This window comes from Trachemys scripta, chromosome 6, assembly GCF_013100865.1.
Source record: "Trachemys scripta elegans isolate TJP31775 chromosome 6, CAS_Tse_1.0, whole genome shotgun sequence".
Lineage (NCBI taxonomy): Eukaryota > Metazoa > Chordata > Testudines > Emydidae > Trachemys > Trachemys scripta.
In genome coordinates this window covers 66,508,900-66,524,396 of record NC_048303.1, presented here as the reverse complement: position 1 = coordinate 66,524,396, position 15,497 = coordinate 66,508,900, and the positions used below count along the sequence as shown (strand labels likewise).

Here is a 15,497-nt window from a genome sequence, read left to right as displayed (position 1 = left end):
GGCAGACATACTAGCCAGTTCTGCATCAGAAAGAAAACAAGTCATTTGTTCTTTACCCAGTATATCTAAAATAGCAGGCTAGACCATAGCTGAGCCTCCAAGAGCAGAAGGGAATCCAACAAACTGAATAGAAAGCAGAAGACATATTCTTTTATCAAGAGAATTAATAAACTTCCATTATATCACACCATATCAGATTTCAACCGAGGAATATTAACACTTCAAGTTTGGTGTGGGTAAAATTACCTCAGAAGTTTTAACAGAGCAAGCTAAATCAATATAACAAAATACTATGGATACTCATTTTTTAAAAAAAACATGTAACACACTTTTTTGTGTCAAAAATACACTGGCATTGCAATCTGCCTATTGATCGATTTGCTTACAAGTTATGGGTGCCTGTCACCAGGAAACTGACAGATGTTGGTAGGTTGCCTGGCTGATACAGATGTAGTCAGATCCCATTGTGCAGATTTTTCTCTAAAGTTATGGAATACCTTTCTTAATTTTCTTGAGCTAGCAAGGTCCTTAAAGTAATCCTGCACAGGTGAGATCCACACTGGCCATATTGCTATCAAAGCCCTGGGCCAGCTCACTCTGATCTGCAAGTTTGCAAAAGGGACAATGTATCTGTGATCAGACTCTATTTGGTGCATTTGATTGCTTGAGGTGAAAGAAGTTGACTTGTGTATGTAACATGTTGATAAATATTAAGTCCCCTAGCAGCAGGGTGGGGACACGGTTTCAAGAGGAACCCAAAGAAAAGAAAAAAAATTGTTGTCCGCTAGCCTCTCTTGCCTCAAGGTGTCCCTAATGGGATCAAAGCATAGCCTTTGCCTGGTGTGTCTACCACAGAGACTGAAAAGCTGTGAGACAACCAGATCCCATGTTGTTCTGCGCCTGGAGGTGGCTGGCTGAGGCCTTAATTAAGCCTCCGAGAAACCCTAGGCGCATACAAACAAACAACCAGGCCCAGACTGGGGTAGGGGACTGCCCTAGAATAGGGGGTCAAACCCACTGAGCAGCCAAAGCCCCCTCAGCCAGACCTTGTCCTGCCCCCCCCCATTCAGCCACAAGCCCTCCAGACTGCAGCCAGCACTGTGCATCATTATCACTGTCAGGATGCTGGGTACAGAAACCACCCTGAATACCCAGCCACCCATTTATACTCTTCAGCCCTACCCAACCCCATCAGTCCACTCCCTCTGGCCAATCACTGCACTGAGCCTAGCAGCAGCCACCAATCAGAAGTCCCCACCTGCCACCATCTCAGCCAATGTCAGTCGAAGGTAGGTTGCGTGCATCGGAGACTCTGCCCACCCCCCCTCGCCGAAAGGGAGGAAGTGCAGGTCCCAATTCCGCGGCTTCATCAGCTCAGGCCAGCGAAATGAGACGGGCCGGTCCGCCCTGTGATTGGCTGCGCCGGGGAAGCCGGCTGCGCGCTCATTGGCTGCCGGCGTCGGCTGCTTTGCGGGCTGAGAAGGCTCAGGCACACCTGGCACCATCGCGGCGGTGTGGTGCCAGGCGGAGAGCGCGGCAGCCCCCTGCCCACGGGGCCCAGGTGAGTAAGGGGCGGCCCTCCCGCAGCCTGCGCGGGGCCCCCGAGTGGGAACGGGGGGGGGGAGGCTCTGGGGCTAGGGCCCAGGGCCCTGCCAGGGGACACCGGCTCCAGGGCAAAGTCCGGAGCCGCCGCCTGCCGCTCGGGAACCCGGGCCTGGGCACGGAGATGCTGCCTGGCGGGGCTGCTCGGCAGGACGGGAGTCAGCCGCACGGTCCGTGCCGCCCGGGGAGCCGAAGCGGCAGAGCTCTAGGGGAGGACGGCGGGGGGTGCCCGGGCGGGCCCAGGCTAAGGGTATCCGGGCTCAGCGCCCCGCGTCGGGCAGCCGCTGGAGCCCGGCCCTTTGCCCGCTTCTAGCTGGGACCCGGATAACCCTACCCTGCCCCGCACCAATTAGCGCACGTCAACTCTCCGCTGCTGAGGCGGCCGCTGTGCAGAGACGTCTGTCCCAGTGCTGTGTGCGCTCCCCAGGGGCTGAGCGCAGCCTCTGCCCGTGTCCCGTCCAGGCTCTGCCCCGGGGGCGAGCATATCGTGTAGCGGTCACATCTCCCTCATCAACAGCCGGGACAAAGTGGGCCCAGCCCTCGCTTACTGGGTTAACTAATAGCCTTGTATAAGTTTACTTCAGTGCTATTTCCCCCCACCCCCTTTAGTGATGCTTAAACTTGAGTTCATTAATTGGAAATGTTTCTAATTTCCTCTTAATGATGCTGTGGTATATACAGTGAGCAGTATTTAATCTATTCTTTGGGATATTAAAACATTGATCTTTTGTATGTTCTCTGGATGTCATTCAGTGCATAGTAGCGAACCACGGTGGGTGAGTTATCTTTTATTGGATCAACTTCTGTTCATGAGAGAGACATACATATGGTAGTGACATGGTATTTGTCAATAGTAATTGCTTATAAGTAATAACAAGATGTCTTAATATGCCATCCTTGCAACTAAACTCCCTATCTTTGATTTAAGTAGTCTGCATCTATTGATCTGTAAGGTGTGTTGCAAAACCCATTTATTTTTGTGGTCTTTTAGAAATGGGAGAGTACTGTGAGATTTTTTTTTTTGTTTGTTGGTGGAGGATGCAGGAATGATGCAGTATTTATTTCCCTTCTGTCTGGTTAATTTTAGTTGTCTTATTAAAAAAAAAAAGCTTACAAAATTGCAGTGATAAAAGTTCTCTTGACTGTAGGCTGCTTCTCTGGCTGCATTGAGAGCTATGTAAATTAGACAGTTAGTTTAGGGGGAAGTGTTGTATTAAGATTGTGAAATGTGGAGCAGTAGGAGCCCTGTGAGATTTCTGGCTTACTCAGCTAAAATTTCTCTAGGGCAAGCTTACTGAATGGGCAGGTCTGCCACCATTTGTAAGGTTAGTTGGAGTGTTTTGGTCTCCTGAAGAAAATTAGTGCCACCACTAGAACTAATTTGGGAGCAGTACCTCTGCTTTCTATCTTGTTTACAACTGACTCCCTGCTCAAGAATTTGAGGAAGGGAGGGAAAATCCCTTGCTATTTCCATGCGCACCCTACTCAAGACAAATCAGTTTAAACCTAAGAGTTGTATTTGAAAAACAACCTAATATGAATCAATTTTCCCATTAATTATACTAAAAAACAAATCAATTAGAAAAATATTCCACTGCAGGATATTGAACCCAAACAGAGCATTGTGCTAGTGCATGAATAGTAGAAAGAAACTAGCCAGATAACAAAGAGAAATTAAACTGATCTCTCTGCTTTCATAGCCCAAGCCGATAGTTCATTTGCAATGGCAGGGTTGGGTCCTACCATTGGGTTTCCCACTGATTTCAATGGGATTGCACAAAGCACTAGGGCTCCATGTTTAAGCAAGTAAATGGCTAACCTCACTTAATTTTAAAAACTTAAATTAATCTAAAATGCTACTGATAACTTACTTGAGGACTTAAGTTCCCCTCTCCCCCATTTTTACAGCAATCCTTTATGTAAGAAGAATAGAGCAGATCTTCTGTGAATGGCTGTAGTTTTGTAGATTGTAGTTGTGTTTTATTTAGGAATGGGATCTCTTTTTTTTAAATAAAGATTAATTGTCAAATGTTTAATTTCAAATGCAAGAATTAACTAATTTTATTAGCTATGGGCTACATCCACAGAGGGATTGAGGTGCCTTATCACTTTAGGTGCTTAGGTCCAAAATGTCCATCCTCAAAAGACTTGCTCAGCTGCCATCTAACCCTAAAGGCCCTTGTATGCTTAAATTTCTGCTGGTAAAATCCTAAATTTCTGCTGGTGGGTATGCACAAAGCTGCGTCAGCGTCTAGCTTATCCCTCAACCTCAGTGGGATCCTTGAACTACATGTTCCCCTGCTTGTCTTGCCTGTGGGACCCAATCTGGTAGGCATTCTTGAAGAACACCTAATCACAATAGAACACTGGCAATATAGTGTTCCATTTATACCCAGTAGTTAGAGCACTCACCCAAGATGGAGGAGATCCAGGTTCAAATCTCCACTCTGCCTGAGTCAGAGCAGGGATTTGAATTCAGGTCTCCTACCTCCTAGGTGAGTGCTGTTATCACTGGTGCCTATCTCCAGGAGCGGGTTCATGATGGAGTCCTGCAGCCTCTGAGTTAGGTATTTAAATTCCTTGCCCGAGCACTTCCTACTGGCTAGTTTAGGCAGCTCCCTGCTCAGCTTGCTGGCTTCTGTGAATTTCCATTCTTAGGGACTAGTTCTCCCCCATATGTTGCATAGGGAGCGTGGACACCTAACTTAGGCTGTGGATTCTACTGGGTGGCAAGTTGCCTAAAGTTAGGTGCTGCAATGCTAAGCTCACGTCCCCTTTGTGGATTTGTCCATTTGCTTTTAAATATAGCCTTCACCAGTTTACTAAAAGAATCCTAGTTTATAGGCCTAGCTTCCCATGTCTGTTTAGTATCTATAAAATAGTAGTTGTCTTAATTGTCAGTCTTGAAATTCCACAAAATCTGCTTTTTCCGTTAGGTATTATTGTGTAGGGCTTTTCTGCACTAGACACGTATACTGTGGGTGATCACCATTAATTTATATTGCTCCTGAGCCATACTTAAGCATGTGTGTGGTGCCGGTGTACAATATACATGTATGTATGAGAGTGGCTAAAGTAATGACATTTGTTGGCCTTCATCACATTAATTTTGCAAATGTTCTTTTCATTTTTTCATTTGCAAATTTAACACCATTAATTTGAGCTTGAATAGGGACTGGGAGTGGCTGACTCATTACAAAAGCAGCTTTGCCTCTCCTGGAATTGACACCTCCCCATCTATTATTGGGAGTGGACTACATCCACCCTGATTGAATTGGCCCTGTCAACATGGTGAGGTAACACCCTTCTCTTCGTGTGTCATTATATAATGCCTGCATCTGTAATTTTCACTCCATGCATCTGAAGAAGTGAGGTTTTTTACCCACGAAAGTTTATGCCCAAATAAATCTGTTAGTCTTTAAGGTGCCACCGGACTCCTTGTTGTTTTTGTGGATACAGACTAACACGGCTACCCCTTGATAACTTAAAATGCAGTGTCCACGTATGTGGACACTCAGGCAGAGGTGGCCTTAGTTCACTTTAGCTTAATCCTTTAATTCAGTTTAGTGTTTCTGAGTGTTCCTGAGCATTCCTGCCCTTAAACTGTTGGTTCCACATGTCAGACAGTGATTAACTCAGAGAAACTAAGCCCTCTTAATGGCTGATCTTGAACTTAAATGGTAAATTTCTATACAGGAGAAAAAGGAATGGAAATCCTTCCAGATGCAGCTTCTCTGGCAACAAAGCTGAAAAATACTCTAATCCAGTACCACAGCATTGAAGATGGTGAATGGCGAATTGCTAAGAAAACGGTAAATGATCCAGTTACAACTTCTTGTATGTAATTGTACTACTGTTTTCTTTATCAGATGAGTAGTAAGGCATTTTTTCCCTTCTTCTCTCACACACCTAAATAATGGTAACTTGAGAAGTTTGTTACACAGTGCTTTCAGATGGAATTCTCTGTACAGCAGAGGACCCAAGTCAGCTCCACTTCTGCTTGTCTGCTTTGAGTCCTAATACTGACCTTTTGGGGTCCAGGGCTTGAGCAGAAATGTTCTAGGTCTTTACTTGTATCCATAGTTGGGAAGGTAGCTCACACTAGAAACAGTTCTCCAAGTTTTCCTTTATAAAGGTGTGGACTTTCCTTGGAACGATCTGTTTCAAACATTTCTACTTCTTTCTTTTAAGGTTAGGAATGTGTTCTGATTTGTTTGGTGCAAGTTTATCAAATTGGTAGGAACTGGTGTAGTAAGTTAGTATTTTTGCCACCTGCTGTGCAGTAGCAGATTTTTTTGGCCTTTGTGGTCAGTTTGTTTTCAAGCAGATAGTGGTGACGCAGAATCACATTTTTCCTAGTGTAATCTGCTAATTTACAAAATGTAAATAAATCCTATTTCTTAAAACAGGAGTACTAACAAATGTCACACAGACAACTCCCTTTTTGCAGAAACCTCAGAGAAGGGACCTCTGTGGTGTTCCCAGAAGCAGATGTCTTGCACCTCTGTCTCTTTCCTGGGCCTCACAAGTCTCATAGCTTCAGTTTCCTCTGACCTCTCTACATTTTACACATGGGGAAACATTTAGTCCAAGGCTGTTCACCAAGGCCTGGACAGGTGGGTCTGGGCATCTACTTTCCTTTTGTGAAGTTATTCCACTAACCAAAAGAACCTCAGAGTTCAACTGCCCAACAAACCCACATGACTCTGGGTGTGGTTACTGTGTGGCATTTTTGCTCTCTCTGGGAGGTTTCATCTTGAGCGTTTATACACTAGTGATCCCCAGTCTGAAAACAAGTCCCTCAGAATAGCTCCAAGACACCTAAACATAGTTTTATACTTTTCATTCTTACGGTGTCTTTTAGAGAATGTGTTTTTCCTGTGGCAAACTCAAGTGGGGTCCTGCAGTGGTCAGTCCTGGATCTGATACTATTCAATATTTTCATTAATGACTTGGATAATGGAGTGGAGAGTATGCTTATAAAAGTTGAAGATGACTCCAAGGCAGGAGTGTTTGCAAGCATTTTGGAGGTCAGGATCAGAATTCAAAACAACCCTGACAAATTGGAGAATTTGTCTGAATTTAATGAGATGAAATTCAAGCAAGCAAGCACAAAAACAATCAAATGCACAACTCAGTAGGTAGTAGTACTGCTGATAGGATCTGGGGGCTGTAGTGGATCACAAATACGAGTTAACTGTGATGCAGTTGCAAAAAAGGCTAATATTCTGGGGTGTATTAGCAGGCATATCATATGTAAGACATGGGAGGTAATTTTATTGCTGTACTTGGTACTGAGAGTCCTCAGCAGGAGTACTGTGTCCAGTTCTGGGTGCCTCACTTTAGGAAAGATGTAGACAAATTGGAGAGAGTCCAGAGAAGAGCAACAAAAGTGATGAAATGTTTAGAAAGCCTCTCCTATGAAAGGATAAAAAGACTGGGCATGTTTAGTCTTGAGAAAAGACTGGGGCAGGAAGGGAAGACCTGATAAGACTTCAAATATGCTAAGGGCTGTTATAAAGAGGACTGTGTTCAATTGTCCTCCATGTCCACCAAAGGTAGGACAAGTAGTAATCTGCAACAAGGGAGATTTAGGTTACATATTAGGAAAAACTTTCTAACTACACCTCTACCCCCATATAACATGGCCTGATAACACGAATTCAGATATAATGCAGTAAAGCAGCGCTCGGGGGGGAGGGGGGAAGAGAGGGGGAGCAGGGCTGTGCACTCCGGTGGATCAAAGCAAGTTCGATATAACACGGTTTCACCTATAACGCGGTAAGATTTTTTTGGCTCCCGAGGACAGCGTTCTATTGGGGTAGAGGTGTATAAGGTGTGACAAAGTTGCTCCTCTATCTTGGTGGGTCCTGTGCTTATTGGCGGATTTTCTTGCCTCAGAGATTCACCATGTGGGTTGGGGAACAGCCCAGAGACCTTTCCCTCTAGAAGAACCCACAGTCCAGGTCAATTGGGAGGTTTGGGGGGAACCCGGGCCCGCCCTCTATGCTGGGTTCCAGCCTAGGGCCCTGTGAACTGCAGCTGTCTATAGTACCTCCTGTAACAGCTGCATGACAGCTACAACTCCCTGGGCTACTTCCCCATGGCCTCCTCCAAACACCTTCCTTAGTCTCACCACAGGACCTTCCTCCTGGTGTCTGATAATGCTTGTGCTCCTCAGTCCTCCAGCAGCACACCCTCTCACTCTCAGCTTCTTGCTCCTAGCTCTTCACACTCACACCACAAACTGAAGTGAGTTCCTTTTTAAAGCCCAGGTGCCCTGATTAGCCTGCCTTAATTGATTCTAGCAGCTTCTTAATTGGCTCCAGGTGTCCTAATTAGCCTGCCTGCCTTAACTGGTTCTAGCAGGTTCCTGATTACTCTAGTGTAGCCCCTGCTCTGATCACTCAGGGAACAGAAAACTACTCATCAGTGACCAGTATATTTGCCCTCTACCAGACTCCTGTACCCCACTGGTCTGTGTCTGTCACAAAGGGTACTTGCACTCTGGAATAGGGTTTCAGTGGAGACTATGGAAGCCCTATCATTGGAGGTTTTTAAGAACAGGTTGGACAGACACTGGTCAGGGATGGTCTAGGTTTACTTGGTCCTGCAACAGCATATGAGGGTGGACTTGACTTCTCAGGATCCCTTCCAGCCCTATGTTTCTATGATTTTAGAAGGAGATTACCACAGAATGGAGATCACTAAAGTCTTTCCAAAATATGTAGGTCATTTTGAGTTTCTTTGGAAGCAGAAGATGCAGTATAATATAGGAGTGGTGATTATTCAGAGAAAACCCACTGTTACAGAATAAGTGACTCACTTTTTTTAAAAACATCTAAAGAAATGTATGTCTCCATGTACCCAATACTGATTGAAATATGTTCTTTACAGTGTGTTCATCCACCTCTGAGGCTTTGTTGTGGTTAGTTCCAACCCCAGTTCTGCCCAGCAGCTGAGTTGCATGCATCTGAAGATTGAGACCTAGAACACAGACATGTGTAACATGCTTTTAACCTAGTCCACACAGATCAGGAAAAACATTTTTCAACCTGTTAGGCTTAACTGATTTTAAGTTCAGCCAACTTGTATCTTTGGGTGGTGTAGACCCATTCTTAGACACTAATGTCCTGTAGCTTTAAGGGTATGTCTTCACAGCATAGTTAGCTCGAGGTATCATTGAACTGTTACCCCCAACCCAACTCCCTTCCACACATACAAATCTGTAACTTAAGTCATGTGGGGCTTTAAACTCAAGCTAGTTGGCCATTGTGGGGGCAGGGCGGGTGCAACGAAGTTTCACGCCCTAAGCGAAACTTCCACCTTGCGCCCCTCCCTGAGCCCTGTGGCAGCTCTCTGTCTCCCCCCCGCCTCGCTGCCCTAAGGCACCTCCCCCGCAGCAGCTTCCCCCCCGCGCCCTGAGGCGCGCCCTCCCCACAGAAGCTCCCCCCGGCCCGGGGAGCCGTGCGGCAGCTCCCCGCCCCAGCTCACCTCTGCTCCGCCTCCTCCTCGAGCACGCCTTCGCCGCTCCACTTGTCCCACCTCCCAGGCTTGCGGCGCCAATCAGCTGTTTGGTGCCACAAGCCTGGGAGGGAGAGAAGCAGAGTGGGGCGGTGTGCTCAGGGGAGGAGGCGGAGCAGAGGTGAGCTGGAGCAGGGTGTTCCCCTGCATGCCGCCCCCCTCCCCTTACTTGCTGCAGGCGGCCCTCCCCGCATCCCCCTGCCCCAGCTCCCTCTGCCTAAATGACGACGATGACCGGGGTGGCCGAAGATCCCGAAATGCCACCCCCCGAATGCTAATGTCTAATGGGTTGCACCGGCCCTGTGTAGGGGAGAGGGTTGGAGCTTTAGTGCTACTGAAGCTCAAGTTAGTAATGCAGTGGGGACTCAGCTTAAGTTCCTTTTGCTGAGACACACTCCAATCTTTTTCCTGGGTCAGGCAACAAACTTTGCATTTGTAAACAAATGGTGTGATATTGCTGCATTGATGAGTCTTACATATGGTTTCCTGCTAGATGTCGTTAAGGTGGTAAGTAATAAACCTGGCCTCTTTAAAAATGTGAAGAACTGTATTAAATGTTGTCATTCCTTAAACATGTTAAATAAAAATCATGCCTCCTGTTTTTGTTTTAATAAAGAAAAAAAGCTAATGCCCTGTAAGGACCTATTAACCAGGTGCCCTTGATAATGAGCCAGGGCACTAGGCTGTAAAAGCTTGTTTATGGCAAAAAGTAAGGTCCTAGTGACTATGTCCAATTTTAGCAAAACTTTTTTTTTTTAAAAAAGTATATGCAATGGTATAAATAGAACTTAGCATATGTTTAAAAAATTGAAAGCAGCCTGCTTTCCAATTTTTCTGCTACATGGTAGTACATTTTGTTATTTTTTCCTGGCGTCATTGCTAACAAGTTTCACACAAATTATTCAATGCAATAATTTCATGGCTAAACCTGATTGTGTTTTAATAATAATGTAGGGGGATACAGACTGGTGCTGAACCTATTTTAGTCCCTGATCAAGCAAAGCACTGAAGCATGTTAGTCACATTGACTCACAGGCTTAAAAGTGAAGCATATGCTTCAGTGCTTTGCTTGATCAGGGCCTTAACTTTAGGATAACTCTGTTTCTGACAGAATTCCAACACTTGATACTGAAAAACAGCTCATTTGAAAGCGTGCATTTGCATGTTGTTGGTAAAATATCTTTGTATAGCTCATATGTTTTCATGCCTAAACCTGTAGAATTACCCAGATATAAAACAGACGCACACTTTAGAAGTGTACATAAATAATAAATATGGTATTCTTCCACTTTTCCAGAAAGATGCAACTGTGTGGCGGAAGCCATCAGAAGAATTCAGTGGATACCTGTAAGTTTACCTTCATACTAGATAAGTAAGTTTGTGGGACTTTAAGATGTTAACAGAAGTTGGAAATGGGGGATGTGGAAAAACCCATTTGAGCATCCAGTCTATCGCCTTGTCAGTATAGAGCATCCAGTCTATCGCCTTGTCAGTATAGAGCATCCAGTCTATCGCCTTGTCAGTTAGTCCCTATAATACTTATCTTAGAGTTTAACATTTTAATGCCTGCATCTTGTATATTGTCTATAACAAGACATGTAACTGTCAATGAAGACTCAGTGAAATTCTTGGTCCTTTGATATCAATGGTAAAACTCCCATTGGCATCAAATGGGGCAAGATTTCATCCTTAGAGTTCTTAGAAAAGTCATCTGCAAGTCAGAGCACTATGTCCAAACTTGTTGGCCCTTGCATTTGACAGCTCACTTTTCATAATGCTGGTAATCTCATGTACCATGGAACCCCCAATGGGCTAAGAAGCCATCCTATGGTTGGGAAGAGTTGTGTATATGTGGCGGGTATGGGATCTGATAACTTGGTGAAAGCTTCCAAGAGCCCACTAAAACAGTTAAACAGTTTCAGATGACTTTTGAATGTGTCGTGGTTTAAACCAAGATATCTATTTGGTATTCTAATTGGCTACCAAGGCGCATTTTGGTTGCTCAGTCTCAGTGGAAAAAACTGACTTACTAGTATTGGAATTACCATTTATTTGTGCTTTATGGAGATTTGACTCCTCACCCCTTTTGTTCTCCCTTTCTGTGTTTCTTCTTTGCCTTCCCCTTCACCCCCCCTTTTTACTTTTTCTTGTCCCTCTTCTTTTCCCTAGCTGACTCTCCTGCTCCTCATGGGAGAGGAACAGCGAATTGACAAGCTGTTTCAGAGATGAAGGATGTCAGTTTTGTTCTATCTCTCCATTTACCCATGCAGTGAGAAATACACTAGTGATGTATTGCAGAAAATGGCCTCTCACTGTAGGTGTCAAAAAGGAACAGCATGAATGGGAGTACATCTTCTTATTGACCTTAAAATAAATGTTAAAAAGCTAAGGAGTCACATCACATGGACTGAGAAGAAGGTTTACAATTTGAGAAATACAGAATGTAGCTTAAGAACCTCTCTCTTAAAATACCAGTTATTGCAACGGAAAGGACTGGGTGTTGAATACGTCTTTTCCCATATCTGAACTTGTCTGATAGAATTGTTTTATCTCCAGATAACGTGGGTATAGTAAGTGGAAAGCTTAAAGGATTTCATATTTTAAACAGCTACAAAGCTCAAGGAGTTGTGGAAGACATTACCAACAGAGTAGTAGATCATATTCGACCTGGACCTTATAGACTAGATTGGGACAGCTTAATGACTACAATGGACATTGTTGAAAAGTTTGAAGAGGTAAAAATTTGTCTTTTAGACTTATAAATAGAACATGTATTTGTGTGGATGTAAATATGTATTCTACAGTGCATCATAGCAATTGCATCATCTTGCGATGATATTTTGTGATATAGCCTGAGAAATTAATCCATGCACATGTCTATACATTTTATTTTATGGTGTAATCTCACAGGAGCATATAGTATACATTTCAGAAGCTTGTTGAATTGGTACAGAATTCCACCATTGCCAAAATTAAGGATCAAAGGGTAAGATTTAGTAAGTTATGCTCTGGCATCTTCCAATAAAAATCCATGTTCTGAGGGAATTAAAACGTCTTATTTTTACTTTGAATGCAATCTTTAGAGCTCTATATCTTTTATCCTGTGGGATGTAGCTTTTAAAAAAAAAAAAAAAAAAACACACACATTGCAAAACTCACCTGTTCCCTGTGGGCTGGCTCCAGTATGCCCTCAGGGTTTTGTGCTTGGAACCTGAATAGTGACTGCAGTGGGTCAGGACATACCAAAAAAGATAGGTTTGAAGTTCATTATGTGCTGACTGTTAGTCTTGTCCTGGTTTTTGGGGACATTCAGTACAGCACCTCAAAGCCTTTGGTTTATACATTGGTCACTTTTTACATCCAATTTTCCTGGCTTTAAGTTAGATCTTTACAGTGAGCTATTTTACTTATTGTGTTAAATACATAAAAGATTAGTATCCTTTTTAGAAATTTGTTGTTGAAGATTACTGCATTCTATTTTATTACTAGCTTGGTGAATCAGAAGCACTTTGCAGAGCAGCCTAGTAGTTAGTGAAAAGGACTCCTGGGTTTTATTCACAAAATTTTTGGGTGTCCAATTTTAGACATCTAGAGCTTAACTTAAGCCAAGGACACTTAGCTTCTGTTGTCTTTACTTGCAGTTGCTCAACACTTCCAAGTTTTAGGCACTTAATGCCTAATGTTGGACACTTTTGAAGATAACTCTTTAATCTGCACCTTACTGTAGCTATCTGTAAAATGGGTAGCTTAGTAGGGAAGGAGGGATATAAGTAAATATAAGGGATATTTCAACAAAATGCAAGCTTCATATAAACATTAAGACTTCTCTTTGGTGATACATGGTTCATTGTTTTGCTATCCTTCTGAAGAATTGCTGTGTAATGCGCTACACCACTGCTGGCCAGCTGTGGAACATCATTTCCCCAAGAGAGTTTGTTGACTTCTCTTACACAACTCCGTATGAAGAGGGGCTTCTAACATGTGGTAAGATGTCATTGACCACTACTTTTTCTTATTTTGCAACAGATTACCATATAGTTAAGTGTACACGCTGTTCTGAACCCCTTTTAAACTGTATCTTGTAAAGCCTTTAAAAGTTCGTCTACTGAAAGTGTTGCAAATGTACTAGAGTGCTCCTGTATAGCACTTTACATATTCAAAGCCACATACAGGTCTGTCGCATCTTATGCGCATTTAACATGCACGATTTCAGCCAAAAAAATAAAAAAAAATAATAAAAAAAAAACCAACAATTTTAATACTGTACCTGTAGTGTGGGTGATTCCACCCGCCATTACACTCAATGTAATTTTGACTATACGTGATTTTCGCTTTACGCACTGACTGCGGAACGTAACCCCAGCGTAAGATGCGACAGACCTGTACAAACATTAGCCAAGCCACACAACATTCCGGCATATTAAGCAAGTATCACCATATTATGCATGTGAAAATTGACAGAGAAACTGTGATATGCCCAAAGCTACACAGTGAATCAGGTGGAGTGGAAATAGAACTTGCTTATAAATGGGAGTCAACTCTGGTGTAAAGTTATTGCTTGTCCAGTGAGAGATGATTTGAATGAAGAATGGGCAACCTCCATGCTTTAAAACTACAATCCAAATCTTGGCTACTGATCCAAGCTTCTCTGAGGTGTGCCAGTCAGTACTTGTAATATCCATAAGTAGAGACTCTTACCTTGCATTTGCTCTTTCAGACCCTTTATTTATTTCACATCTCTCCTCCACTCTCTTTCCTCCCCCACGCCCCGCCTGCCCCCATCCCCTGCAAACAAAAGCTTTCTTTTGGGTCAGTTGGCTAACTATATAGTGGAGCACATTTATTCAATGGGCTTCTGCCATAGGATTTCAGTGAGAGATGTGCCCGTGGATCCAAGAACAGAACTAGGCCCTGCAACTGTGTACATATGACAAGAAACATGGCTTCATGATCCAATCTTTTACTGACTTTTGTAACTTTTTTTTAAAATTAGGAATAAGTCTAGACTATGGAGAGGTGAGACCTAATTTTGTCCGTGGATTTAATCACCCCTGTGGCTGGTTCTGTGTCCCGCTTAAGGATCGTCCTGACCAAAGTCTTTTGACGGGCTTCATCCAGACTGAACTGCGAGGGATGCTTCCTCAGTCTGCAGTAGATACTGCTATGGCTAGTACCCTGGCAAACTTTTACTCTGACCTCAGAAAGGCACTGAAAACATAATCAACTATTGACCTAGATTTCCATACATGCCTTGCAATCATCTGTTCCTCCTTCCTGTATTGTATCAAAGCTTTGATTAGGTTAGCAGGTGCTGCCTAGGGGGTATGCATACATCCCTGGCTTAACATGTGGGTTTGTGTTCCTTGCTGAGCTCTGAAAATGTATAATGCACAGACTGAACATACAAAATCATCTGCTTCCAAGGAAGATAGCTCAGAATTGGGGCTCAACCCTGGTAAATATCAAGTTAACTCAACTCTCACTGAAACAAGGGGAGTGGAGGAGTACTCATTATTTTGCAAGTTCAGACCAGCTGTGCTGCCAGCATCTTATTGAAAATAGAATTTTATAGTGTATACCTTTTTATTTTTAAGGATCTCCTTTAAAAGATTGAGAAAGATACAGTCTGTATGTGTATATTTCTATTTTTTATACATTTTAGTTTAATCCAAAATGAGATTTTAACAGTCTTTATTAAGGCTCAGAGTGGAATTCTCCAAAGGGATATTAAATTGCATATTATCACTTAAAAAATGAGCTATTATTTGAGAACTAAAGATTGACATTAGCAAATACCTATGTTATTGGCATTTCCTAAATATTAGTCTTATCTATCACTGGAACACTTCTTAAATTCAGTAGTTATGTTTAGATACTAAATATTTAGTAGGAATGCATTTATAGCTGCTCAGAGCCTATTGAAGTCAACAGGAGTCTTTCCGTTGTTTTTATTAGTGATGGATCAGGCCCACATTAATCAAGCACAAAACCCCAAGACATCCATCCATTATTCCTTCGTGCAACTTAGCTTTTAAAAGCAGAAATGTATTTATGTATCTAAACCTGTATCTACTGTAGATTGGGTTTTATTGGTTACTATTGGAAACCCTAACCCATTTTTTCCCCCACAGTTCAATTAAAAAAAAAAAAAAAAATCACTCAGTAACATTTTTAATTCCCTCCTCCGCCCCCTATATCTTTCTTTTGGATTATATCATAAAATTTGAGGTTAAATATTACATCTGGATATGGAAGGAGCTGATAAAGGCAATGTAACAGCTTATAGTTTTTCCCATGTTAAATGACCAAACATTCTCTGAATTGAAAATTGGGTGTAACTAACCACAATAAAATGCTCTGCAAACATGAAT

General features: G+C 43.0%; 1 protein-coding gene across 2 annotated transcripts; it reads left to right on the top strand.

Annotated features, from left to right (window-relative positions):
* The first annotated feature begins 1,368 nt into the window (after positions 1-1,368).
* On the top strand, positions 1,369-15,268 carry STARD4 (StAR related lipid transfer domain containing 4). 2 transcript variants are annotated; one of them, XM_034774725.1, is made up of 6 exons: positions 1,369-1,561; positions 5,299-5,414; positions 10,424-10,473; positions 11,735-11,861; positions 12,996-13,110; positions 14,120-15,268. In XM_034774725.1, the coding sequence occupies exons 2-6, from the start codon at positions 5,310-5,312 to the stop codon at positions 14,344-14,346; spliced, it is 624 nt and encodes a 207-aa protein (XP_034630616.1). In that variant the 5' UTR covers positions 1,369-1,561; positions 5,299-5,309; the 3' UTR covers positions 14,347-15,268. The 2 variants fall into 2 exon arrangements, with proteins under 2 accessions (XP_034630616.1, XP_034630615.1); XM_034774724.1 differs by lacking the exon at positions 1,369-1,561 and having other exon boundaries at positions 5,011-5,414.
* Positions 15,269-15,497: the final 229 nt, after the last annotated feature.

What these genes read in the sequence shown, in the direction of transcription:
- STARD4 (XM_034774724.1), top strand. Translation starts at nt 5,280, where the DNA reads ATGGTAAATTTCTATACAGGAGAAAAAGGAATGGAAATCCTTCCAGAT. An exon ending in GGCGAATTGCTAAGAAAACG is followed by an intron (nt 5,415 to 10,423) that starts GTAAATGATCCA and finishes CCACTTTTCCAG; the next exon opens with AAAGATGCAACTGTGTGGCG. An exon ending in TTGTTGAAAAGTTTGAAGAG is followed by an intron (nt 11,862 to 12,995) that starts GTAAAAATTTGT and finishes ATCCTTCTGAAG; the next exon opens with AATTGCTGTGTAATGCGCTA.